This window comes from Gorilla gorilla, chromosome 23 (assembly GCF_029281585.2).
Source record: "Gorilla gorilla gorilla isolate KB3781 chromosome 23, NHGRI_mGorGor1-v2.1_pri, whole genome shotgun sequence".
NCBI lineage: Eukaryota > Metazoa > Chordata > Mammalia > Primates > Hominidae > Gorilla > Gorilla gorilla.
The window spans coordinates 20,254,655-20,279,010 of NC_086018.1; the positions used below are offsets into that span (position 1 = coordinate 20,254,655).

Below are 24,356 nucleotides of genomic sequence, written 5' to 3' on the forward strand. Positions count from 1 at the left end.
TGGAGGGAAAGAGGTTCCTCTTTTCTTAGAATATTTGTCATTGACACTGATGTTTAAATTCTTCTGACCTCCCGTCTCTCAGATTTGACTCTTGGAAATGGTGCTTATTTTTCTGATACAGATTCAGACAATTTGCCTCTTCTTATTGCCCTGGCCCCCATCTCACTGTCACACATGCCATTCCATTCTGTAGTCATACGTGTCCCACCTCCCTGCCCTTTTCTGTGGTAGCTCATCCTGCAGACACAGGGGCTTCTCCTTCCCTGGCCACTCCTCCACGTCCACTGTCCCCAGTCTTTCCCAACACTGTCCTGGGGAACCTGCCAAATCACAGCTCTTGATTTCCTTATGAGGCACAAAATACTTGCTCCTTAATCTTTTGTTGACTTAAGTTTTTATCCATTGATGTATTTTCCCAGCAAGTGAAGACAACTTAGTTATAATAAACATTCACCTCCAGGGTCTTGGAGTTTGCAGCCCCCTCTCATTCTCTCACAAAGCCAACATTTCCTTCACCTCCTGATGTGTCCCTGGCCCTGACAGCACCCTGGGATACTGAGGCACAGCACCTATGACCTGGCACTAGAACTCACAGCCAAGGTAGAAACTTATCACATCCCATGGATCTTCCAAAACTCTATGTGCACTTGGCAACCAAGAATTGCATTCTCCTCTAGCACTGAGGGGCTGTGCCCTGGGGTGGGGCCTGTACTGGTGCAAGGCTTGTGCTGTCCCCTGTAGAGTGGGAATGTAAAGGGTCCCTGCATTGGGCTGTGGATTGTGTCTTCAAAATGAATTTAGGCCTATACCAAACATCTCATGTCTGACATAAAATATTTATGACCAGGACATTTCTAGAGAAGCAGAAGAAAGTTAACCACCTCCCTCCTGAGCCAGGATGGAGTGGAGGAGGGGACTGTGGACCCCAGAAAATTCCCCCATCACCACTGTGACTCTGGTAACCTCTTGGACGGGGCCAACCACTATCCCATAGGAAGGACTTTATATCACCTAGAAAATACAGAGAAACTCAGCTCTGAGTTTTTCCATGACCAACTCAGCCCAGGGGCAAAAGTGGGCACAATCTGGGTAAAGATGTGAACTCAGACCATGGGACCAGTGGGTGGAGGAGAATCCCATGGGCTGAGGGGGTGGGCAAGCAGTGGTCACCCCTTTTCTCTCTGTGTCCCTTGGGACTGAGCCCTTCTCTGGAAACCACAAAGCTCCTCCAGCAGCAACCCCTGACTCTGCTGGTTTGCATCATGGGCCATTCTCTCCAGCAAGGGGATAAGAGAGGTCTGGGAGGAACCTGCCCAGCCTGGGCCTCAGGAAGCAGCATCAGCAGTGCCTAAGCCATGGCCTGGACCCCTCTCCTCCTCGGCCTCCTCGCTCACTGCACAGGTGCTCTGCCCAGGGTATCACCAACCTACCCATCCCCAGGGCTCTGGGTCCAGCATGGCCATGACAATGAGCTCAGGAGGGCCCTGCCTGTGGTGGGCAGGATGCTCATGACCCTGCTGTAGGGTGAGGGGCTGGCGGGGCTGAAGTCCCCTCAAACTCTGCTCAGAGGCTTGTGAGAGCCTGAGGGTCTGCACCTGCCAGGAGAGAGTACTGGGTTTTCAGTTCAAAGGCTCCATGCAGAGGGAAAGTCCATGGGCCACTGGGCCTGGGGCTGATTGCAGGGGATACCCTGAGGGTTCACAGACTCTCTGAAGCTTGTCCAGGACAGCAGGGCAGGGGATTTCATACGGATCTTTTACCTAAAAGCCAACCTCTCCCTTTTTTTTTTTTTTTTTTTTTAATCTTTGCAGGCTCTGCGACCTCCTATGAGCTGACTCAGCCACACTCAGTGTCAGTGGCCACAGCACAGACGGCCAGGATCACCTGTGGGGGAAACAACATTGGAAGTAAAGCTGTGCACTGGTACCAGCAAAAGCCAGGCCAGGACCCTGTGCTGGTCATCTATAGCGATAGCAACCGGCCCTCAGGGATCCCTGAGCGATTCTCTGGCTCCAACTCAGGGAACACCGCCACCCTGACCATCAGCAGGATCGAGGCCGGGGATGAAGCCGACTATTACTGTCAGGTGTGGGACAGCAGTAGTGATCATCCCACGGTGACACAGGCAGATGGGGAAGTGAGACAAAAACACCCTCCCAGCCTCGGTCACCCTCTTGCTCCAGCCCCGGGAGGCCTATGGATAGAGCCATGAGTGAATCTGGTCCAGTTCACCTGGATCTGAGCCTTTCAGGCTGCCCTTCCCTCCAGCCCCCTCCAGGAGTCTCTATAGAGCATACATCAGGCATACACATGGCCTGGAAGGACCAGAATCATCTAATGACTTGGGGCTGTTGTGTGAGTTAGAGAATGAGGGCCTGGGTGGAAAGACAGACAGAAGCAACCTCTGTCCTCTGTCTTACCCCTGGATGGTAATGGGGTGGGGATGAGGCCAGTCCTTAGACCAGCTATCTGGCTCAGTCCCCAGAACCAACCCTGCTGAGGTCCTGGCCCCCAGGCTGTGTGGCAGTCTGTGATTCCCAACAGACCAAACCAGAGGAGGGGACACTGTGAAGTCTGCCCAGGTCCCCTCTTCAATGCGACCCACCTGGCACTGCTGAGAAGCCCAGCAGCTCAGAGCTGTGCCCTCACTGGGAAGTGCTGTTGGTTGCAGAAAGCTTCCTCAAGTTTATGTCCTTTCTCAGAGGGGTTCGGTTTAATCAACCAAGATCTCAAGTCCCTGCGTTAATGTAAGACGCCACTGAATGAAGGGCCTCCCAGCTCCAGAGCTCCCTGTGTGGACGGACACCTGAGGCCTCAGTGGCAACCCCATTATGAGTCAGGGTCTCCTTCTGCCCAGTGTTGCCTCCCTCATTCTCTTCCAAATCTTCTGTGCATGGAAATCATTGCAGTCACCTTCCAGTGAACCCCATCTAAGATGGCCAGCTGTCCCCAACATGGGCTATCAGCGACCCGAGGAGTCCACTATCCACTGAAAATTCTGGTTTCTGTCCTAAATTTTCAGAGTACATGTTCAAATGCCCAATCCGATGGTTCCTTGAATTTTTATGGAATGAAAAGGGAGCCTGACATGCTCTAGGTTGAGAGATAGTTGGAGTCAGATCTCCCTGCAGGGAAACCTGGGGCAGGCAGAGCATCCTCACCCCACGCAGGAACCACAGATGCACCCAGAGGGTGAGCTGCAGGATGGACACTGCCCATCTCCGCCTTCCACATCTTCTCCAAATGTCACCCCTTTCTACAACCCCAACCCAAATCATTGATCTCCAGAAAAATAACAGTAACAATAGCCATGAAAATCTATGTAATTAATCTCATAAATAATTTCATGTTAACATGTGAAAATGATAGTATTTTGCTCTATTGACATAAATAAAATATACTATTTATCCCATTTTATTTGTCTTATATTTTTATATTTAATGTGGTGACCAGACACTAGGGGTCACAGGAGGATCGTGTCATACTGTTATGGGACAGAGCTGGTCAGGACTCTTTCAGGTGACAGGTGCTGTTGAGTAACCTGGTGCAGGAAGCCCCATCTCCACCAGACGATAGAAGTGTGAACCCAGGAAGAGGCGCTGGAACAATGGAGAGGAGAACCTGCTTCTGCGGAATACAGTGCCCTTGAGCCCTGCTCCTGCTCCATCCTACGTGTGCCACCTCCATCTCAATGTGGATCATTTCTTGCCCTGCCTGAGCTCATGACTGAGGGGATCTGGCAGGTCTGGCTGCGTGGCCACTGCTGTCTCATGTGGTTCTGGTTGTAACAAAGCCCAGGAACATAGAAGAGGCTGTTTTCAAAAGGTAAATAATAATCTACTGCACATGACATGGACTTGTTGCTAAACCCCATGGGTCTACAGTAGGATTCTCCTGTTGAGGTTTGCCTTAAGCAGAAGGTTTCAGTTCCTCTATTATGATAGGGTCTGCAGTTTCTCTGGCTCAATAGCAGCACACTCACACCCCGCCTGCACCTGCTGCAGAGCCTTTCTGCTCTTGGCCCCAAAACAATGGGTGACACAGTTCTCAGACCCATGATTTATGGTGTCAGTATTCAGGCCTCAGGGGTCCCTGATGGCTTCTCTGGCTCCAAGTCTGGAAACACAGCCTCCATGACCATCTCTGGGTTCCAGGTTGAGGATGAGTCTGATTATTACTGCAGCTCACATAGGAGAGGTGGCACTTTCCACAGTGGTCCAGGTTCATGGGGAATTGAGACCCAAACCTGCCCTGGGCTCTCAGCCTCTCTCTTGTTCTGAAGATGATTCCTCACCCTGTGCAAGTGGCTTCTTGCAGCACCACCTTGAGAATTTCCCCTCTCTCAGCTCCTCTCCTTTCTCACCAGGAAGTCCAAAAGGAAACCTGCTCTGTGGTTTCTCATCCACGACAGTGACAGCTTCCTGTTGCTTGTGTGTTGTGGTCCATGAATGTGCAACTCTTCCTAGCTCTTCAAATGCAGGCACATAGTGAGAAAAGCTGCCTGACTCGTGAAGTCATTGCTGTTTTTAGGGGCGCCCTCACCCTAAATGCATCCTCATCTCCCACACTGTGCAGACCAATCTGCACAGAAGTCATTACAGGGAGTTTCAAGAAATTGCACCTTAGTCAACTCTGTGTCCACTACGCTCTCGTGAAGATGGCCCTCCTGGCTGGGCTATTCCACTGTACCTCTGTCCTGAAGCAGTGACCACTGTGAGAGCTGAGCATGTCTTTGAGGGATTAAGAACCAGAGGAAGTTGTTGTTTTTCTTTATTATTATTATTCTTATTTTGAGACAGAGTCTCGCTCTGTCACCAGGCTGGAGTGCAGTGGCACAATCTTGGCTCACCGTAACTTCAGCTTCTCAGGTTCAAGCAATTCTCCCTGCCTTAGACTCCTCAGTAGCTGGGATTACAGGTGCCCACCACCATGCCTGGCTAATTTTTGTATATTTGGTAGAAACGGGGTTTCGTCATGTTGGCCAGGCTGGTCTTGAACTCCTGACCTCAGGTGATCCACCCACCTTGGCCTCCGAAGTGGTGGGAATACACACGTGAGCCACCACACCTGGCTGTGTTTTTCTTATTTTTGCTCCTCTTCTTTGCCTCAATACCTCAGGTTGCTGAGCTGGGGAGATTTTGAGTGACAGATTCAGTATTCTCTCAAAATCCCCCTCTCTCACATCGCTGACGCCCTGTCCTGGAAACTCTCCAAAAGTGGATGGTCTCCCTATAGGATGGGAGCTTCCAAAATGGCTCCACAGGGAAGAGTTAACCTGAGTTCATTCCTTCTTCCTCATTGACATCCAGCATTTGTAATTTCCATGGGCATCAATACTACTATAGCTGAAATCTTCATTAATCTACTAAAGGTGAGAGTGAATTTCATACATATTCAAACATTAGTTTCATCCAACATTTAAATTTTATGAGTCAATTGGTAAACATAGCCATGATTACATGTAGTTTAGGCTTCATAAACTTTGATTAAATAGATTTTATTTAAAACAATGTAATCATTTTACTATATGTGTGTCCTACCTATATCAACATGTTGTGTACCTGAAATATCCACAAGAAAATATATTTCAAAAACCCAATTGTATTTATTGTCTATCGTTGCGTAAAAATCGCTCCCTAATAGTTAGCATATTAAGAGAACACGTGTTTGTGATCTTGTCACTTCGGTGCATCTGCAATTGAGAGCAGCTTAGTTTTGTGGTTCTGGCCCTGGGTTGGTCATGAAGTCGCAGCCAAGCTGTCAGGCCAGGCTGCATTCAGAGGCCAGAGCAGGTGGCCAGGCCCAGCCTGAGGGGCTTCCACTGTCCCTAACCTGTTTGGCTGATTGGAAAACTCAGCGGAAAAGGAGAGAGTGAAGTGTAAGGTGCCTGTCCTGGTCCCCCATGTCAAAGACCATTCCATACGTGCACCATTTCTTATTTTTTCCTGCAACATCCTAGGCATAGAGCACTGCCCATTCATTCTAAGGCTGTAGAGTATTCCGCAGTAGAATTTTAGCCATGCAACCTCTAATGGTTAACACCATGATTTTGATCTTACAAATAACACTGCAGCAAGCATCCTTATGCCGACTCCTTTGAGTTATTGTGTGCATATGATCATAGGATAAATTTTCAGAAGTGGAATTACTGGGTCAGAATGATGTGCATTTGTAATGTTTACCCATTGTTTTCACATGTTTCGCCAGTTTACAATGCCAGCCCTAAATATTGATTGGAATTCATTGGTGAAAGTGCAAATTTTTGCCAACCTATCAGATATAAAAAAGTTACCTTGTTACACTTTTATTTTTGATTTCTCCTATTGTGCTTGAAGTTGAGCATTTGCTCAAATGTTTCAGTGCTCATTACTTTTTAAAATTCGGTAAACTTTTTCTTAAATGTATAAATAAGAAGTATTTTAGTCTTTGCCACACAGGAGTCAACTTCGGGGATACTATGTAGGTACTGACAGCACCATCTGCAATGTAATCATTAAAATATATAAAAACCATTTTAACCCATTAACCATCCCCAGATAATAGCTGATTTCTTATTAGAAGTAATGCAAGCCAGAGTCAGTGGAGTTATATTTAGAAAATATTAAATGAAAAAACTTACTACCCAAAGCAATCTACAAACTCAATGCAATTCCTTTCAAAATACCAATGACATTATTCACAGAAATTTAAAAAAACCTCTAAAATTGGTATAAAACCAAGAAAGATCCTGAATAGCCAAAGCAATACTGAGCAAAATGAACACAGCTAAAGATATCACACTACTAGAATTAAAATATACTACAAACTATAGTAACCAAAACAGGAAGGTATTGGCAATCAGACACTGAGACCAATATAACAGAATAGACAACCCAGAAATAAACCCATCTATTATATAGAGCCAATCGATTTTCAACAAAGATGCCAAGAACATACACTGAGAAAATGGCACAATTTTCAATAAATGGTTCTGAGAAAACTGGATACCCATATACAGAACAATGAAACTAGACACTTATCCCCCTCCATATAAAAAATCAACTAAAAATGGATTAAAGACTCAAATATAAGACCCAGACTATAAAACTACTAGAAGGGAACTTAGAGAACGTTGGGGAAGAACAATTCTTTAGGACATTGGTCTAGATAAAAGTTGTATGGCCAAGAGGCAACAACAAATAATAGAGATATGGGACACCATTAAACTAAAAAGCTCCTGAAAAGCAAAGGAAACAATCAACAGAGTAAAGACAATGTGTAGAATGAGAGAAAATATTTGCAAACTACTCACTTGACAAGGACCTAATATTCAGTATAAGAAAAGTTAAAAACTGAAATAACTCATCAATAACAAAAAAAAACTAATAATATCATTAAATAGTGGGCCAAGAATTTGGATAGACTTTTCTCAATAGAAGACATACAAATTGCCAACAGGCATATGAGAAAAATGCTCAACATCACTAATCAGCGAGGGAATTAAAATCAAAACCCCAGTGAGATACAATCTCACCCTAGCTGGAATGGCTATGATCAAAAAGACAAAAAATACAAACGCTGATGAAGATACGCGACTTCATATTTTTCTAGTCCAATTCTCTGGGAACAATGAGAGTGCTCTCTTTGCTCTCCCTTTAGTAACTATTTTTCACATGCAAAAATATGGGCCCTACTGGGAAATAATGCCTAAGACCACCAACACCTTAATTGTTTGTACATCACACTAGAAATGAAACTGTTTTCCAAATAACATTAACTTCTATCTGTGTCTATCGCCATTGTGTCAATGTTTGTGTGATCCTATAAAGTTTAGAAGGCTTAGAAGAATGCCCTTGCTTTTTGCAATACAAAAATGGCCTAACAGATATAGATGACATAGATATAGATATAGATAGATAGGGGGTTGTATCTTGGAATTTGTTTCTCTAAGGGACTTACTTCACATCTAATTTGAAATTATTCTGGTTTTAAAAATTATAGAATGATAACACAATTGGTGAACCAATCATTCTGTGTTGAGGTTAACAGTATTTTTTTACTTCAATTGTCACTAAATGAGAGCAGTTTTTATACGGAGGGGCCATGCCCTAACAATACCACATGCTGGGGTTGTTCTCAGACTGTGAGGTTCTGCCCACACCAAGCCAGGATGAGAATGTCGTCAAACTGCTCTCTCCACTTGTTTGTATCCCATAATATCCCCCCAAAATGAGCATGATTTCATTTTTTATGCTGCTTGTTTGCTTTCTTACATTTAATACACGTACCAAAAAGTTGTCTTTGTTTTTAAAATAAAATTTTATGCTATCTTGTCATCTATGTCCCTATAGAATAATCATGATCCATACACATTTGTTATCACAGAAAGAACAAGATAAATTTCCTCTCTCTCGAATAAATGCCATGACTGCTGCTTTTTGGGATTATTATTTTTCTTAAGTTATTTTTTAAACAGAAATTCATATAACTTACCTTAATCAAATTTCTTTTCAAAGTAATCACATTTCTTTTATGTGAAAAATTAAATATTTACCTTCTTTTATCAAAAATTATCTTAATACAAAATATGTATTGTTTTACTTTTAGAAGAAATGGAATCTATCTACATGTTACTAATCTAAAAATACATGCTCTGGGTTTATATGGTGCTAACATGTCTTCCAAATTTTAAGGAATAGGTATTTAAATGTCATGCTCTTTGTTTCTAAATTTAGAAAATGTTTCAACCTTTTGCCTGGGCATGGTGGCTCATGCCTAGAATCCCAGCACTTTGGGAGGCCGAGGTGGGAGGATCACCTGAGCTCAGGAGCTCAAGACCAGCCTGGGCAACATGGTGAAACCCCATCTCTATAAAAAATTTCAAAAATTGGCCAGGCATGGTCCCAGCTACTCGAGAGGCTAAGATGGGAGGATTGCTGGAGCCGGACAAGTTGAGGCTACAGAAGGTAAACTGTTGAAGCTAAAACATGGTAAATATTTAATTGTTCACTTAAAAGAAATGTTGGTTACATCGAAAAGAAATTTGGTTAATGTAAGTTAGATAAATATCTGCTTAAAAAATAATTTAAGTGAGCTGTTGGCACTACTGCATTCCAGCCTGGACAACAGAGCAAAACCTGATGAAAGAAAGAAAAAGAAGGAGAGAAGGGAAGGGAAGAGGGAAGGGAAAGGGGAAGGGGAAGAGGAAGACAGAGGGGGAGGGGGAGGGGTGGAGGAGGGAGAGGGAAGGGGGAGAGAGAGAGAAAGAGATAGAGAGAGAGAAAGAAAGAAAAAGAAAGAAAGAAGGAAGGAAGGAAGGAAAAAAACGAGAAAAGAAAGGGAAGGAAAAAATGAAGGAAAGAAGCAAGCGGAAAGAAAGAAAAAAAGAAAAAATATTTCAAGCTTTTCAGTAGCAGAGACACTTTGTAATCAATAAGCAACAGGACCAAAAAAAAAATTTACAGAACAGTCTAACCAACAATACAATTATAAACTTCTGATTCAGATATCAAAACCATTTCAATAATAAATATATGGTATGAAAACCTCACAAAGGTCAAGTAGAATGTATTATATTTGAAAGAAATTACGAGTTGAGAGTTGGAAATTTATAAATTTAATCAAACAAATTAAAGCATTATGAGGAAGTTGTACTGCTAATGTATTATTTGGCAAGCTGTTCAGTGGAACACCAAGATATTCTTAAGGAAGTTGCAAATATCTTTTTTTTTTTTTTTTTTTTTTTTTTTGAGACGGAGTCTCGCTCTGTCGCCCAGGCTGGAGTGCAGTGGCGCGATCTGGGCTCACTGCAAGCTCCACCTCCTGGGTTCACGCCATTCTCCTGCCTCAGCCTCCCGAGTAGCTGGGACTACAGGCGCCCGCCACCACGCCCGGCTAATTTTTAGTATTTTTAGTAGAGACGGGGTTTCACCGTGTTAGCCAGGATGGTCTCGATCTCCTGACCTCGTGATCCACCCGCCTCGGCCTCCCAAAGTGCTGGGATTACAGGCGTGAGCGACTGCGCCCGGCCGCAAATATCTTTTAAGATGTTATCATTGAAGCGGATTTTAAAAGTGAGGACATGAATACCTTTAAAAAATATTCAGGGATAAAGAGAGAAAATTAAATTTAGATCGTATACATGTATATAATGTATTTTAAAAGATAAGCTTGGCCGGCTGCGGTGGCTCACGCCTGTAATCCCAGCACTTTGGGAGGCTGAAGTGGGGGCGGATCATGAGGTGAAGAGATCTAGACCATCCTGGCCTACATGGTGAAACCCCGTCTCCACTAAAAATACAAAAATTAGCTGGGCGTGGTGGCGGGCACCTGTAATCCCAGCTACTGGGGAGGGTGAAGCAGGAGAATTGCTTGAACCCAGGAGGTGGAGGTTGCAGTGAGCCAAGATCACACCACTGCACTCCAGCCTGGCAATAGAGTGAGACTCCATCAAAAAATAAAAAATAAAAAAATAAGCTTGTCTCTTTTTATTCTTTAAATAAAAGGAGCAGACACTTAAATTCCTTGCCTTTTATTTTAAAATTTAGAAAATGCTTACAGCTTCCCACACTGAAATTTATACTAAGATAGATAATCTAACCAGGGGATAACAGTATCAAAACAGAATTCTTTGACAAATCTATTTTCTTGATTTTTAAGTCTAAATGTATACTCAAAGAAATACAACTATTTATAATTGATTCTGCTGTTTGAAAATATTTACTGATCATTTACCTTGCACCAGCTGACCTCCAGCTCTGAAGATAGGTCAGAGGTAAAGTATACAAAGTTGCCCAGCTTCGTTAAACTTAAATTCTAATGAGGAAAAAAGAAGTAATTAATCAGGGACTTTAAAACAGGAGTGTTGTGATATGGCTTGGAATTCTAATTGCTTCCTGTGCTTGCTGTGTGGAGACTGGATTGAAAAATAGGGCGATGACAGAAGCTTAAATTCATATAGAATACAGCTAGCCTGTACTTTGAAGGCCCCTGAAATAAGAATGTATAATAGTTTGCATTATTTCTCCAAGAAATCTGTGCAGTAGAGCTTTGGCCTTGGGAGGGAAGTACTATAGTCACCAAGCGGTGAGGGTGGGAAGGTGAATTTGCAAATACCATTTGGAATGAGTTCACTTTAAAGGTAAAGCCGGCAGGATTTTCATACATGTCAGATCTAAAAATCTGTGTGTGCGAGTGTGTGTGTGTGATAGAGAGACAGAGAAAGAGAGAGAATTAGAACAAGACAGATACAGACAGACAATGACAGAGCTGCAGAGACAGAGAGAATTAAATGGGGACACCAAGAATATTGAGCTGAGAAACTATAAAATGAGAGGTGCCATTAAACAGAATGGGGAAGAGCAGTTTTGGGGAGTGTCAGTGGCTCCACGTAGACTTATTAATTTTGAGATTCCTAAACCACATCCAAGTGGAGAAGTCAGACAGTATTGTGTGTAGTCTAGTGTTATGGTATCATATAAAATATCAGGAAATGAATGACACAAAAATTAGTAAGAAAGCAAAGATAAGAAAGATAAAAGTCCTGAGCCTAGTGGTTATCTAATACCTAAAAAGTAGTAGGCTGGGCGTGGTGGCTCAGGCCTGTAATTCCAGCACTTTGGGAGGCCAAGTTGGGCAGATCACCTGGGGTTGGGAGTTCAAGGCCAGCCTGACCAACATGGAGACACCTCGTCTCTACTAAAAATACAAAATTAGCCAGGCATGGTGGCGCATGCCTGCAATACTCAGGAGGTTGAGGCAAGAGAATTGCTTGAACCCAGGAGGCGGAGGTTGCAGTGAGTCGAGATCGAATCATTGCTCTCCAGCCTGGGCAACCGGAGCAAAACTTGGTCTCAAGAAAAAAAAAAAAAAAAAAAAGAAAAGAAAAGAAAAAGAAAATTAGCAAAGATGAGAAGAAACCAGCAAAAAAGCACTAGGTATAATTATCAAAAATGTCAAGAGGAAAGTAGGTTAAGTGTTCTAGAATTCTATCAAAGAAAGTTTTGAAAAAAAAAGAGGGAGAGATCAACTGCATTAAATGCTGCTGATACATAAATTAAGCAAAGGCTGAGGAATTACACTTCAATTCATCATTTAACAATATGGATACCATTTGTGCTTTGATAAGAGCAATTTTCTTGGGATGAGTAGGTGAGAAACCATATTGGAGTGGTTTCTCAAAGGAATGCCTGATCTCTGGGTTCTTAAGGAAACTTTTTATTGAACAGGGGAGGCACAAATTGGATTAGTTTTAATTCCAGGGTCCGGACACACTCTAAACATGTGCCTCTGCATGCCTCGCTTTTTAAAGCTAGGTATCCTATTATCTTTCGATAACAAAATAATCACCTGCAAAACCAACACACATTTAATGGACATACTTTACAAAGACTGATACTAGAGGTTGTTGGAGAGGATGTGGTTCCACGTGATAGCTTACGAGTCACTGATGGGCAAGTAAGCTGGTAAAATGTCTTTGGAAAACTCACCATACCTGTTATACTTAAATATTTAGATACCAAACACCAGAAAATCCATATTGTAATATATTTCCATGAGAAAAAACAAGAGCTCTGTATTAAAATATTGATTATCATTAAAAATAATCCCACTGGGTTTCCTGACTTTTTTATTAGCAAGTCAGTCTCTGCCTGTTTTCAGTAGTACAACCTCTATTTAACAAATGTTTTGTATTTTTAATCAGCCACTTAGAAAAAATATTATATTTTATATCAATTCTATGTTCAGTGCCAAAACCAGTGTTTTGTACATTCCACAGAATTATTTGTTGAATAAATAATGAATAACTTAAATAAGTTATAGTATCTATATATAAATAATATATCATCTCCGAATACAGTGATAACATTTGTTAGTAGAAAATGATTTCAATCTCAGTTAAAAATATTTTGGGCATAGGAGTTACTGTCATATAAAGATTCTCACATTGTTTTGTTTATATGAAAATGTTTGCAGTTAATGTACATTTTTGGTACTTAAGCCTTTTGCTCTTGCTGCCATAGCAAACAGTGTGCCTATTAAGAACATGAACCTGAGTTTTATTTCATTTTAACAGATTTCTTAATAAAATATATGCCACCTTATTTGGTTTAATACATAAGCAAAGAGCCAACCACTCCACCATTGCCCCTTGTCCCTCCTCCAATGCAGCTCCTTAAGACGTTACTGATAGCAGAGGACTTTGTGTTCAACCTAAGCACTTTATAGCCCTTTTATTTTCAACTAGGTATGAGGTAAAATAATTCAGCACCAATAAAACAAACACTCTTTAAACAATGACCCTTTTTCTGAGCCTGTTCAACAAAACGCAGCAAGACAGAGTACACTTCTCTTTCCCAGCAAACCAGTGTTGCCACTACACTCTCTACGCTCTGAAAACTTGTATTATTGACTTTCTTACAAACACCCTTTGAGCTTATAATTTAGATGTCATCAAATAATGTACAAAAATACGCTACTTCCTCCCCCTTCTCTTCTCTTCTCACCAGACTATTGTCAGTTTGCTTTTCTATCCAACTCCTTTCTTCTGTCTACTTGATTTTTAAAAGACTTTCTACATATTTACTATCTTGGTATTGTAGAGACCAACTATGTGGTCAAACTACACATATAGGAAGAACTGAATTATATGCAAGCATTTTTAAATAAACGATTCCTCCTCAGTTTTCTGTGATTATTTCATATAATCAAATGTCTTCCAGATACACATCCCAAACGAGTAGTTGTCAAGCTCTGCTTTGTGGTCTAATTTTATCAGAATTATCCAAAATTCTTATGATAAATACAGATGAATTAGCATAACTCCAGATTTATGAAATCAAAATTTCCAGAACCCAGGAATATGCATTGAAAAAATGTATTCCTCAGGTGGTGCTGATGTGATATGGGATCTGAGTTTAGAATCCAAGGAAAATTACCCTCCTTGCCCTCTAGTTGACCAGAATTACCTAGTTGACCAGAGTTGCTCTCTTGTTATCTAGAGGTCCTCTTCCCTTTTCACATTCTGCTCTCTCTCCTTCTGTACCTTCCTCCTCTCCTCCCTCCACTTCTGCTCATCCAGATCCCAAGCCCTTCTCCATCGATTCTCCTAAAACTCCAAATGGTCAGTTGCCACTAAAGTCCCTCTGTCCCATGAACAAGATTTGTGGGCAAATGTAGAATTTAAGCTTGGACAGAGCTGAATCAGAGCTGCAATTAAAGATTTCCCTAAACCCAACAGGGATCAGCAAATACTTATAGAAGATTAGAGATTTCTTGTGAGTGCAAAGGGCTCAGAGTGACCTGATGCTATAGACCAAATCTTATGGTCCCCTCAAATTCATGTGTTAAAATCTAATTCCCTATATAATGGGATTTGGAGGTGAGGCCTTGGAAGGTGATTAGATCATGAAAGCAGAGACTGTATGAATGGGATCAGTGTCCCTATCAAAGGGACTGCTGAGAGCTCCCTCATCTCTTCTGTCATGTGAGGACACAGTCAAAAGATGGCAGTCTATGACCAAGGAAGGACGCCCTCACCAGACACGAAACCTGCTGACCAGTTGACCTTGGATTTTACCATCTCCAGAAGCATGAGAAATGAATTTGTTTCTCTGCTACCTAGTGTAGTGCATTATCTTTTGGCACCCAGATTGGCTAAAGTACCAACATATCAACTTGTACACGTAATTTTTGAAACTCTGATGCCAAATCTTTGATGGCAACAGGTGATTGATCTGCTGGAGGAACGGACTGACATGATCCCTCTTTCCACAATAAACCAGAGAGTAAAAACAAGCAAAAGTAGGTCAAGTTCTTCTAAAAGCCATACCTGAAAGGTTTCCAGTAACAGTTGATTAGATGGTAATTCAATCACACAAACAACCACGGCAAAGATACACAACTATCAGACATTTTCAGAATAGCCTCTAAAACAACATCTGACAACATTAGGGAGTTAAAGAAGGCACGAACTTTCAAAAAGTCAAACTTTATTTAAATGTTACTGTAGAAACTTGTAATTTTAACACTATGGATGAATTCTAGGGCAGGTGGTGGCATGGCATGGCGATTTGGGGGCACAAGTGCTGAGTTTTGAAGCTTCGGTTTTGATACCCTTTGGAGATGCCCCCTGGCCTCCTCACCCCTGCCCACCTGTCAAGAAGAGCCTGTCCTGGGCAGCACCTCAGGGACAAACAGCCCAGAAGCCCAGTTCAGTGCAGACCTCCAAGGCTGGAGAAAGAAGCCACCTCTGGGAGCAGGAGGAGCTGCTGGATCTCCTCCTCCCAGGTTTCTTTTCCTGCCCCCCAGCGCCTCTTGCAGGCAGGCAAACAACCCCAGGAGGAGCAGCAGCAGGCCCTTCAGCCGCAGGGCTGCAGCTCTGCCGAATGACAGAAGCCTCTCTCTGGTGAGTCAGAGGAGCGCAGGCCATATACCCGGGTCTCTACCTCCATGTCTCCCACTGTGCCCAGGACTGAGCCCAGCGTGGGAGATGTGGGCTGGGGCTATGCTGGCCACCCCCTCTCTTCCACCTCTTGCTCCAGCCATGCTTTCAGCTCCAGGGCTGAGGCCAGTGGCTAGAGCAGATCTCATGATGTCAGGTAGCTCCTCACTGGGCTGGTCCTTGGCAGGACCAGGACAGGGGCAGGAGGGATCTGGAGCTGCTGATAGCTCCAGTTCTGTCCCTGAAGGGGGGTCTTCCCCTGGTGCTGGCACTGGCTCATCAGCTGGCGCTGGAAGTTCCTGTATTGCTGCACATGGAACAGGAGATGAAAAAGAAGAAAGACTCACCAACGTCATTCACTTTCCACTGGAATTTTCACACACAGAATCAACCTCGCTGAATGTAAGGTATTCCAGCCTGAAAACACTGCCCCTGCAAAGGCTCATAGACTATAGGCCACCTCACCATGTGCCTGTGCCTCGATGAACTCCAGAGGCTCCAGCTGGACAAGAACAATGTGCAGATGTGGCCCTGATGGGATCACCGGTGGGGCCTGGCCCGGTAGGGCCTACCCTGGGCTGCCCTGTGGTACTTGGGGGCGCCTTTGCCCAAATGGCCAGAGGCGCCTGGAGTGAGAGATGAGTGAGGTATTGCCCCTCACAAGAGGGCATTAGCTGCGGGGGTCCGCCCACAGACCCTGACCCAAATGACGGATGAATAAAACGTACACTGACACAGAGTTATTCTGCTTTGCCAGTCCTGCTGAGTGTCCCACTGCACACCAAGAGAGGTTTGTCACTGCAGCTGGCCGTGAACAGCTCGCACTGCAGGCATTTATTTAGTATAGAATTTACAACGGAAGCTTTGAGTAAATACTCTTGTGGATAATTAACATGGTTAAGAGAGTAGTTCTACCAATGATTAAAGCTCAGGTACCATGGTTTAAAGTAAATACCATTGGGGGCAATTTCCCGGGTCTACCTCCCCCCTCCTCCCCAAGAGGACCATCTGGCTCAAAGGCTAGTTAATGGAAGTAGGGTAAACAGACTTAACTGGGGAAGCCTCTATTGTCCCTAGCATTTACCCTATGAGCTAATGCTCTAAGATAAGAAGCAGCTGCCTTCAGCCTGTTCAATTATTACAAGCTATGTAACCTTTCCGCCTTCCAAAAGGTTTGTGACTATTCCCTGTAACTTTCCCTAATATTTCCCTTTAATATTTCTGCTACCATCCTGAGTGAATCCCAATAGATGAGCCTGCGTCAGCATTGTGGGAAAAGGCTCTCGCTCTGGGCCCTCCTGAAGCAGGAGACTCAAGATGAGGGAATGCAGCATGAGAACATCTCGCTCTCCTGAGCATCTCCCACCAAGGGAGCTGGCTGCGGGTCTGTCCCTAGGATGTGGGTGCCTGATTACCAGAGTTCTAAGTTCTGTTAGAGTCCATCACCAAGGAAGTGAAGTCACTTCTTTAAGGTTCCGTACCCTCGGCTCCTTCCTTCAAAACCTACTCAGAACCCCCTGGGCTGCTGGCTGCTCACCCTCCCCCCAGGTCAGCTCCTTACCTGTACACAGGTAAGTCCACCCAGTGTCTGCTTGTACACCTGTGCCTGATGTGCACCTGGGGCCTGGGAATCCACTTACGGCCTGTGATCCAACAGGGGCCTAATGTTGATTAAAACTAATTTTGATTATTCCTATGGAGAAGGAAAGGCCTTCTAGCAATAAGAAGCAGAGTTCCAAATCAAATACGTAAAAATGATCAAAACCTTGTAAAAGAAAAGTATCTTAATTTTAATCACTGAAATGTTAACTTTTTGATAAATATTTAAGGTTATAATGAAAACTAAAACAATACTAATAAAACAACAGTTGCAGGAAATGCTATTGAGTTTCTTGTTTGTGGTTTGAACACTGAAAGGTCCCACCTAGTTATGGTCATAATTTCCTACCTTAATCTTCTTGTTCTTATGAGTAATAGAAAAAACACAATGACAATGAATGTGATGATGGTTCAAATACACAACTGAAGTTTAGTGGCAGAAACATCAGGTGCTCCCAATTACAGTGCAGCTGTTCTTACTGGGGTGAGAAAAAAAATCTTGTTTTCAACCCACATGGGAAGCAGGAGTGCATGCGGATATGACCGCATTTCTCTGAACTTATGTTTTTCACAGAAGAGCTACAGTTTATCCTGCACTCTCCATTCTGTGATCAAAAACCACGGAACAGAGAAGAGCATTTCAACCTGAGACTCAATTATAAGAATTGCGTCTGCCCCACCTCCCTGCAACCATATATGCCACCTCTCTGTGCTGAGCCTGAGGGGTTCACATATGGCACAGACTGAGGCTGGACTCAACAGTCCTTACCCTCACAGGTGACAGGCGTTCTGGGGTCACTTGGAGGAGGGAAGCTCCTGGGCTCTGTCTTCTCCACCAGCAGGGGGCAGCACAGCTGCAGACAGAAGAGAGGCTGAGGCTGCCCAGAAGGAGCCTAAGAGGGAGGCCAGCCATGAAGGCTCAAAAGGTGTCCAAGGATCAGTCCTCAATTTGGAAGTCCAGTAAAGTGCATCCTATCCCCTCGGGCTGCAGTAACTCCGTCCTGACTGTAAGACTCACGCAGCGTCACTCAGGACACTGACAGGAGCCCAGGGACAGTGAGAGCCTCACCTGGGAAATGCAGCTGGAGGCGCCTGGGCCCCGGTGTCAGCCTGGGCAGCTTCCACAGGGCTGGGATTCCCTGGGAGACGCCCCGAGGTCGAGGCACTCTAGGAGGGGGCCACAGTGTGAGAGGACAGGGTTTCCAGGGCCCGAGCCCTTCACCTAGTGTTGCTGCCTCAGCCTCCTGCCACTCTCACGGTCTCGTCCCTCTCTGATCAGCAGCATTCTGGGGAGCTGAGCCCTCAGTCCTGGGTACTTCCAGAGACCTCCCCCCGCCACCCCTTTTCCCTCTGCCTTTCCTTCCAGCTCCAGGCATACTGACTCTGGGGGCAGCTCCTGTGCTCAGGGGAGTCTCAGGTGGGTGGGGTGGTGCACTCAGGACCCTGGCTCCAGGATGTGGCATTTCCAGCGTCCTTGAGGAGATTTTCTCCACAGGGAAGGAGATTCTCACCTGCCTCAGGCCAGAGCTCTGGCCACGAGGCTGTCCTTGGCTCAGGGACAGGATACACCTCATTGCAGGAACCAAGGACCACCCACCCTGCAGACCCCACACCCTGTCCAAAGGCTGTGTCCCTGGGATGCTTACAGCGACCATGGGGCTTAAAGTTGAGTTTCCCATCAATATTGCATGTCAACTTGCAAAAAGCACAAGAAAACCACACTGGGCTGAGAACTCTGGTGCTATTTTGCTGCTTTTTACAAGTTTACATAAAATATTGATTAGAAAAATAAACAATGGCAGAGCTGAGGATGGCAATGGCTGGTCTACTGTGGGGATGGGGATGGCCTAGAAGTATCAGCACCATGGGTGAAATGAGACCAGACGTCCTGATGACTCCACATGGGTGAGTGGTTCCTTAAATGACTCGACTATTCTCACTGAAATACTTAACAAGTGTCCTAATGACACAATCCATCATTTAGATGAAATGACCAGGATGGGACATTTCCTCCAGCCAGGAAGACTGTGGACAAATTCATGAACTGGGCTGGCCCAGTTCACCTGGGTCTGAGACCCCCTGGATCTGAGTCCCTCCAGCCCTCCAGGCAGACTCTGAAGAGGGGGCGTCAAGAGTGGATTTAGGACTTAGGTGACCAGGATGTATTGGGGTTTGAGGACTCAGCTGTGACTTAGGGAAATGGGGCCTGATTGAATCATCAGACTGAGGTAGACATCCATCAGCTGGGCTCTGGATTTCCATTGGTCATGACAAGCCAGTCCTTGGCCTGAATATCCTGGATCAGTCCCCAGAACTGCCCAGCTCAGGCTCAAGTCATTCTCTACAGAAAAACTAGTGGAGTGGACACTGTAGGATCTGCCCAGATTCTTTCTTCTGAGCTCACCCACCCAGCACTGCTGGGAGCTTGTGGCAGCTGAGAGCTGTGCCTTCCCCGGGAAGTGCGGCTCAGTGCAGAAAACTGCCTCCTCCAGGTTTATGCCCTTCCTCAGCAAGGTTAGGTTTCATGACTGCCTGAGGCCAAGTTCTCAAGACTCTGTCTCAATATAGGAGGAACTGAAAATCCTCCCAGCTCCACAGCTCCCTGTAGGAAAGACTGAGACCTCAATGTGCGTCAGGGTCTCTTTCTGCCCAGTGTTGCCTCCCTCACATCCTCTGTGCATGAATGCCTCATCTCAGAGTCTGCTTCCAGGGAACCCAAATTAAGATCACCAGCCATCCCCAATATGGGCCATGCGGGACCTCAGGAGGCCACTGCACACTGGAAAGCGCCCATTTATTCCTAAATTAGGGCCCAATGAGATCTGAGTGTTTCTTGCATTTGTATGGAATGAGAAGGGAGCCTGACTTGCCAGGTGCTCTGGGTTCTGAGGGAGAGTTGGAGTCAGATCTCCCTGCAGGGAAACCCGGGGCAGGAGGAGCAGCCTCACCCCATGCAGGGACCACAGATGCACCCACAGGGTGAGCTGCAGGATGGACACTGCCCACAGGGTGAGCTGCAGGATGGACACTGCCCACCTCCACCCTCCATGTCCTGTAGAAAAAATCATTCTTTCCACCCCTCCTTCAGCCTATCAAAGTTGACACTTAAAAAGCCACCACACCCCACCCTTGTCAACAGGAAACCCATTCACATCTCCATCAGCCACACAATCTCCAAGATTCTTCAAAAAATAGTAACACTAGCCATGCAAAGTATATGATATATATCATAAATAATGGTACTTAGATTATATATGAAAATGATACTTTTTGATATGCTAGGTAAATAAAATATATTATTTAAACTCATTGACTTCTTCTGTTTGTATTTATAATGCGATGACTAGACAGTGGGATTCCCATGAGGCTCACATTATATTGTGATTGAACAAGGCTGGTCTGCACAGCTTCAGGTTACAGGGGCTGTGGAGTGACCTGGTGCAGGAAACCCCGTCTCCATCCATAGGACATCAGTGTGAACCCAGGGAGAGGCGCTGGTATGAGAGATGAGAACACAGGTGTGAACCACCTGCTTGTGCAGGGGACTGAGCCTTCACTTTGAGCCAAAGAAGTTTCTTTTCCTAACTTCAATCCTGAACAAGAGGGCTTTCTGGACTTCTTTTTGTTTTCAGATTTGTGCCCCTTCAGGTTTGGGAAGCTGTCTGGAGTCCCAGCCAGGGGACAGTGAGGAAATCCAGGAGTCTCACACTGACTCTGTTGTATTTCATCTGCTGGGGCCATCCCAAACTGCTGTGTACCATTTCCTTTCCTGGTGCCCAAATAGCTGCTCCATTCACTTGTCATGGATTCAGAGATGAATCTAGGTGGGAAGACAGGATAGTGTATGTTATAATATTTAAATGGAAGCTGAATCCATTAATATTTTAATATGAAACATTAAAAGAATTTTGTTATAGGCTATGGGGAAAGATGAAAAGAGATTAAAAGTATTTTGAAAAAAATGTATTTATCGAATGTCTGTGTGTCTTCAGTGTTGCAGCGTTGAGAGAGGTCAGCTTTAGGTTGGATGTGCTCAGATGGGGGAAAGCAAGAAAGCAGGAAACACGCGGCTCTGTGACCTGACACATAAATCACAGTAAAATGGAAATAAATCTTTCAATAAATCAAACATTCACAATAAACGTCACTCTGGTGCACACAGAAAGGCCTATTAGCAAACTTTCCCTTTGTCCTGCTGGCTCATATCCCCATGGATCACCTGTGTGCAGAGTGGACACTATAGTCCCCATTTCTCAGGCTGAGAACTAGAGGCTGGGAAGGACAAGTCACCTGCTTGTGAGTGGGAGGGGCAGGATTGGGAGCAGTGGACTGGGGCTCAGGACTGTGGCCCTGGTCGGTGCTCTGTGTTCCCTCCACAGGGTCCCTCCCACGTGCACCCCGTGTGGATGTGGGTGCACTGCCTGGGGTGACTGATGTGCTCCAGGGATTCGATGGTGCAGATGCTTCAGCACAAAGCTTGGGGGTGGGGATGGGATGAGGCCGCAGCTGGGGAGACCAGGGACCAATGCCACCCAGCAGAGGTTTCCACGGGGTGGGCAGCCCCATTTCCTGGCAGTAGAGACAGCCTGGAGGTGGGTGCCAAGCAGAGGGCACTGCAGGGTGTGCCCAGGCCTGGAGGGTCACAAAGACACAGGCACCACACAGCAGAGACACTGAGGGCCAGGAGCTCACTCAGGTAAGGGATTTCAGCAGAACTTTCTCTCCTGAGCAAATCAGGTACAAAAAAATTAAGATCCTGCCATCAGAAAAGACAAACAAGAACTTTTTATCTCCTCAGCTGAGCCCCACTGTCCAGGGAAGCAGAAGTCTCTGAGCCCAGCCCAGGTGAGGGTGGGGTGAGGAGAGGAGCTCAGGGTGCAGATTTGCATGAAGGCCCCACCCTCCTCTGAGGCAGAGGGGATAAGACAGGGCTGGGGGCAGGCCCAGTGCTGGGGTCTCAGGAGGCAGCGCTCTCGGGACGTCTCCACCATGGCCTGGGCTCTGCTCCTCCTCAGCCTCCTCACTCAGGGCACAGGTGACGCCTCCAGGGAAAGGGCCACAGGGGTCTCTGGGCTGATCCTTGGTCTCCTGCTCCTCAGGCTCACCTGGGCCCAGCACTGACTCACTAGAGTGTGTTTCTCCCTCTTTCCAGGATCCTGGGCTCAGTCTGCCCTGACTCAGCCTCGCTCAGTGTCCGGGTCTCCTGGACAGTCAGTCACCATCTCCTGCACTGGAACCAGCAGTGACGTTGGTGGTTATAACTATGTTTCCTGGTACCAACAGCACCCAGGCACAGCCCCCAAACTCATGATTTATGAGGTCAGTAATCGGCCCTCAGGGGTCCCTGATCGCTTCTCTGGCTCCAAGTCTGGCAACACGGCCTCCCTGACCATCTCTGGGCTCCAGGCTGAGGATGAGGCTGATTATTACTGCTGCTCATATGCAGGCAGCTACAGTTTCCACAGTGGTCCAAGTCCGTGGGGAAGTGAGACCAAAACCCGCCCTGGGCTCTCAGGCTCCCTTTTGCTCTGAAGATGCTTCCTCACCCTGTGCAAGGGGCCTCCTGCAGCACGGCCTTGAGAATTCTTCTCTCTCAGCTCCTCTCCTTTCCCACCATGAAATCCAACAGGAAACCTGCCCTGTGGTTTCTCATCCAGGACAGGGACTGCTTCCTGGTGCTTGTGTGCTGTGGTCCCTGAATGTGCAGCTCTTCCCAGCTCTTCAAATGCAGGGACAGTGACAAGCAGTTGCCTGATTGGTGCAGTCACTGCTTTTTTTTTCAGAGATGTCTTCACCCTAAATGCATCACCATCTCCCACACTGTGGGTAGAATTTTAACCAACTATGGCTGGGCGCAGTGGCTCACACCTGTAATCCCAGCGCTTTGGGAGGCCGAGGCTGGCAGATCATGAGGTCAGGAGATCGAGACCATCCTGGCTAACACGGTGAAACCCCGTCTCTATTAAAAATACAAAAAATTAACCGGGCATGGTGGCGGGCGCCTGTAGTCCCAGCTACTCAGGAGGCTGAGGCAGGAGAATGGCATGAACCCGGGAGGCGGAGCTTGCAGTGAGCCGAGATTTGTCACTGTACTCCAGCCTGGGCGACAGAGCAAGACTCCATCTCAAAAAAAAAAAAGAATTCTAGCAACTACATTCTAATAGTTATCACCACAACTTTGATCTTAAATAACAGTGCAGTGAACATCCCTATGCAGCCTCCTTTGAGTTCCTGTGTGAATATGACCATAGGATACATTTCTAAAAGTGAAATTGCGGGTCAGAAAGATGTGTGTTTGTAATTTTCACCCACTGTTGTCAGATTCCCCTCCAGAGGGGTTCTACCAACTTACAATGCCAGCCATAAGTACTTGTTCAGAGTACATTGTTGAAAGTGTAAATTTTTGCCAACCTACCTACCAGACTGAAAAATGTTATCTTGTTACAGTTTTATTTTTGAGTCTCCCATTCTGCTTAAGGTTGGGCCTTTTCACAAATAATTCAGTACTCTTTATTTTTTTAGTAATTGGTAAACTTTTTCTTGAATATCCAGATAAGAGGAATTTTAGTCTTTGTGGCAAGGCACAGTGGCTCATGCCTGTAATCCCAGCAGTCTGGAAGGCTTAGACACGTAAATTGCTTGAGCCCAGGAGTTCGAGATTAGCCTGGGCAACATAGTGAACCCTGATCTCTATTACATTAAAGAAAATAAACATAAATTTTAAAATGAAGTATTTTAGTCTTTGTGGCCCAAGAATCAACTTTGGGGATATTACATAGGTACTTAGAGCACCATTTATAAAGTAACCATTTAAAATGATAAAAACCACTGTCAGCTCTGGGCCACACAAAAACAGGTGTCAGGCCAGTTCTGGCAGGGTGAGGGCTACTATGGTGGGAAAGGGAAATGGAAGCCAGTAGAGCTTCTCCTACATAGAAAAATAGTAAATCAAAAACAGTGTCACATCCCTGGAGGGATTACAGAGATTAGTGCCACCATCGAGGACTTGAAAGACACAGAGGTGATGATCAGCACCACATCCCTGTTCAACTCTCCCATTTGGCCTGTGCAGAAGACAGATGGATCTTGGAGAGTGACAGTGGATTATCATAAGCTTAACCAAATGGTGACTTCAATTGCAGCTGCTGTACCAGATGTGTTTTCATTGCTCGATCAAATTAACACATCTCCTGGTAACTGGTATGCAGCCATTGACTTGGCAAATGCCTTTTTCTCTATTCCGGTCCATTAGGCCCACCAGAAGCAATTTGCCTTCAACTGGCAAAGCCAGCAATATACCTTTACTGTCCTACCTCAGAGATTTATCAACTCTCCA

The 24,356-nt window shown here is 45.2% G+C and overlaps 2 gene segments (V, D, J or C); both read left to right on the forward strand.

Annotated features, from left to right (window-relative positions):
• Nucleotides 1–1,355: 1,355 nt before the first annotated feature.
• Nucleotides 1,356–15,369, forward strand: LOC134758191 (immunoglobulin lambda variable 3-12-like). The segment is given in 5 exon segments: nt 1,356–1,401; nt 1,812–2,109; nt 6,453–6,486; nt 14,706–14,765; nt 15,289–15,369. Coding segments are annotated over 5 exon segments (519 nt in total).
• A 6,604-nt stretch (nt 15,370–21,973) lies between these two features.
• LOC134758192 (immunoglobulin lambda variable 2-11-like) lies at nt 21,974–22,552 on the forward strand. The segment is given in 2 exon segments: nt 21,974–22,055; nt 22,173–22,552. Coding segments are annotated over 2 exon segments (426 nt in total).
• The last annotated feature ends 1,804 nt before the right edge of the window (nt 22,553–24,356 follow it).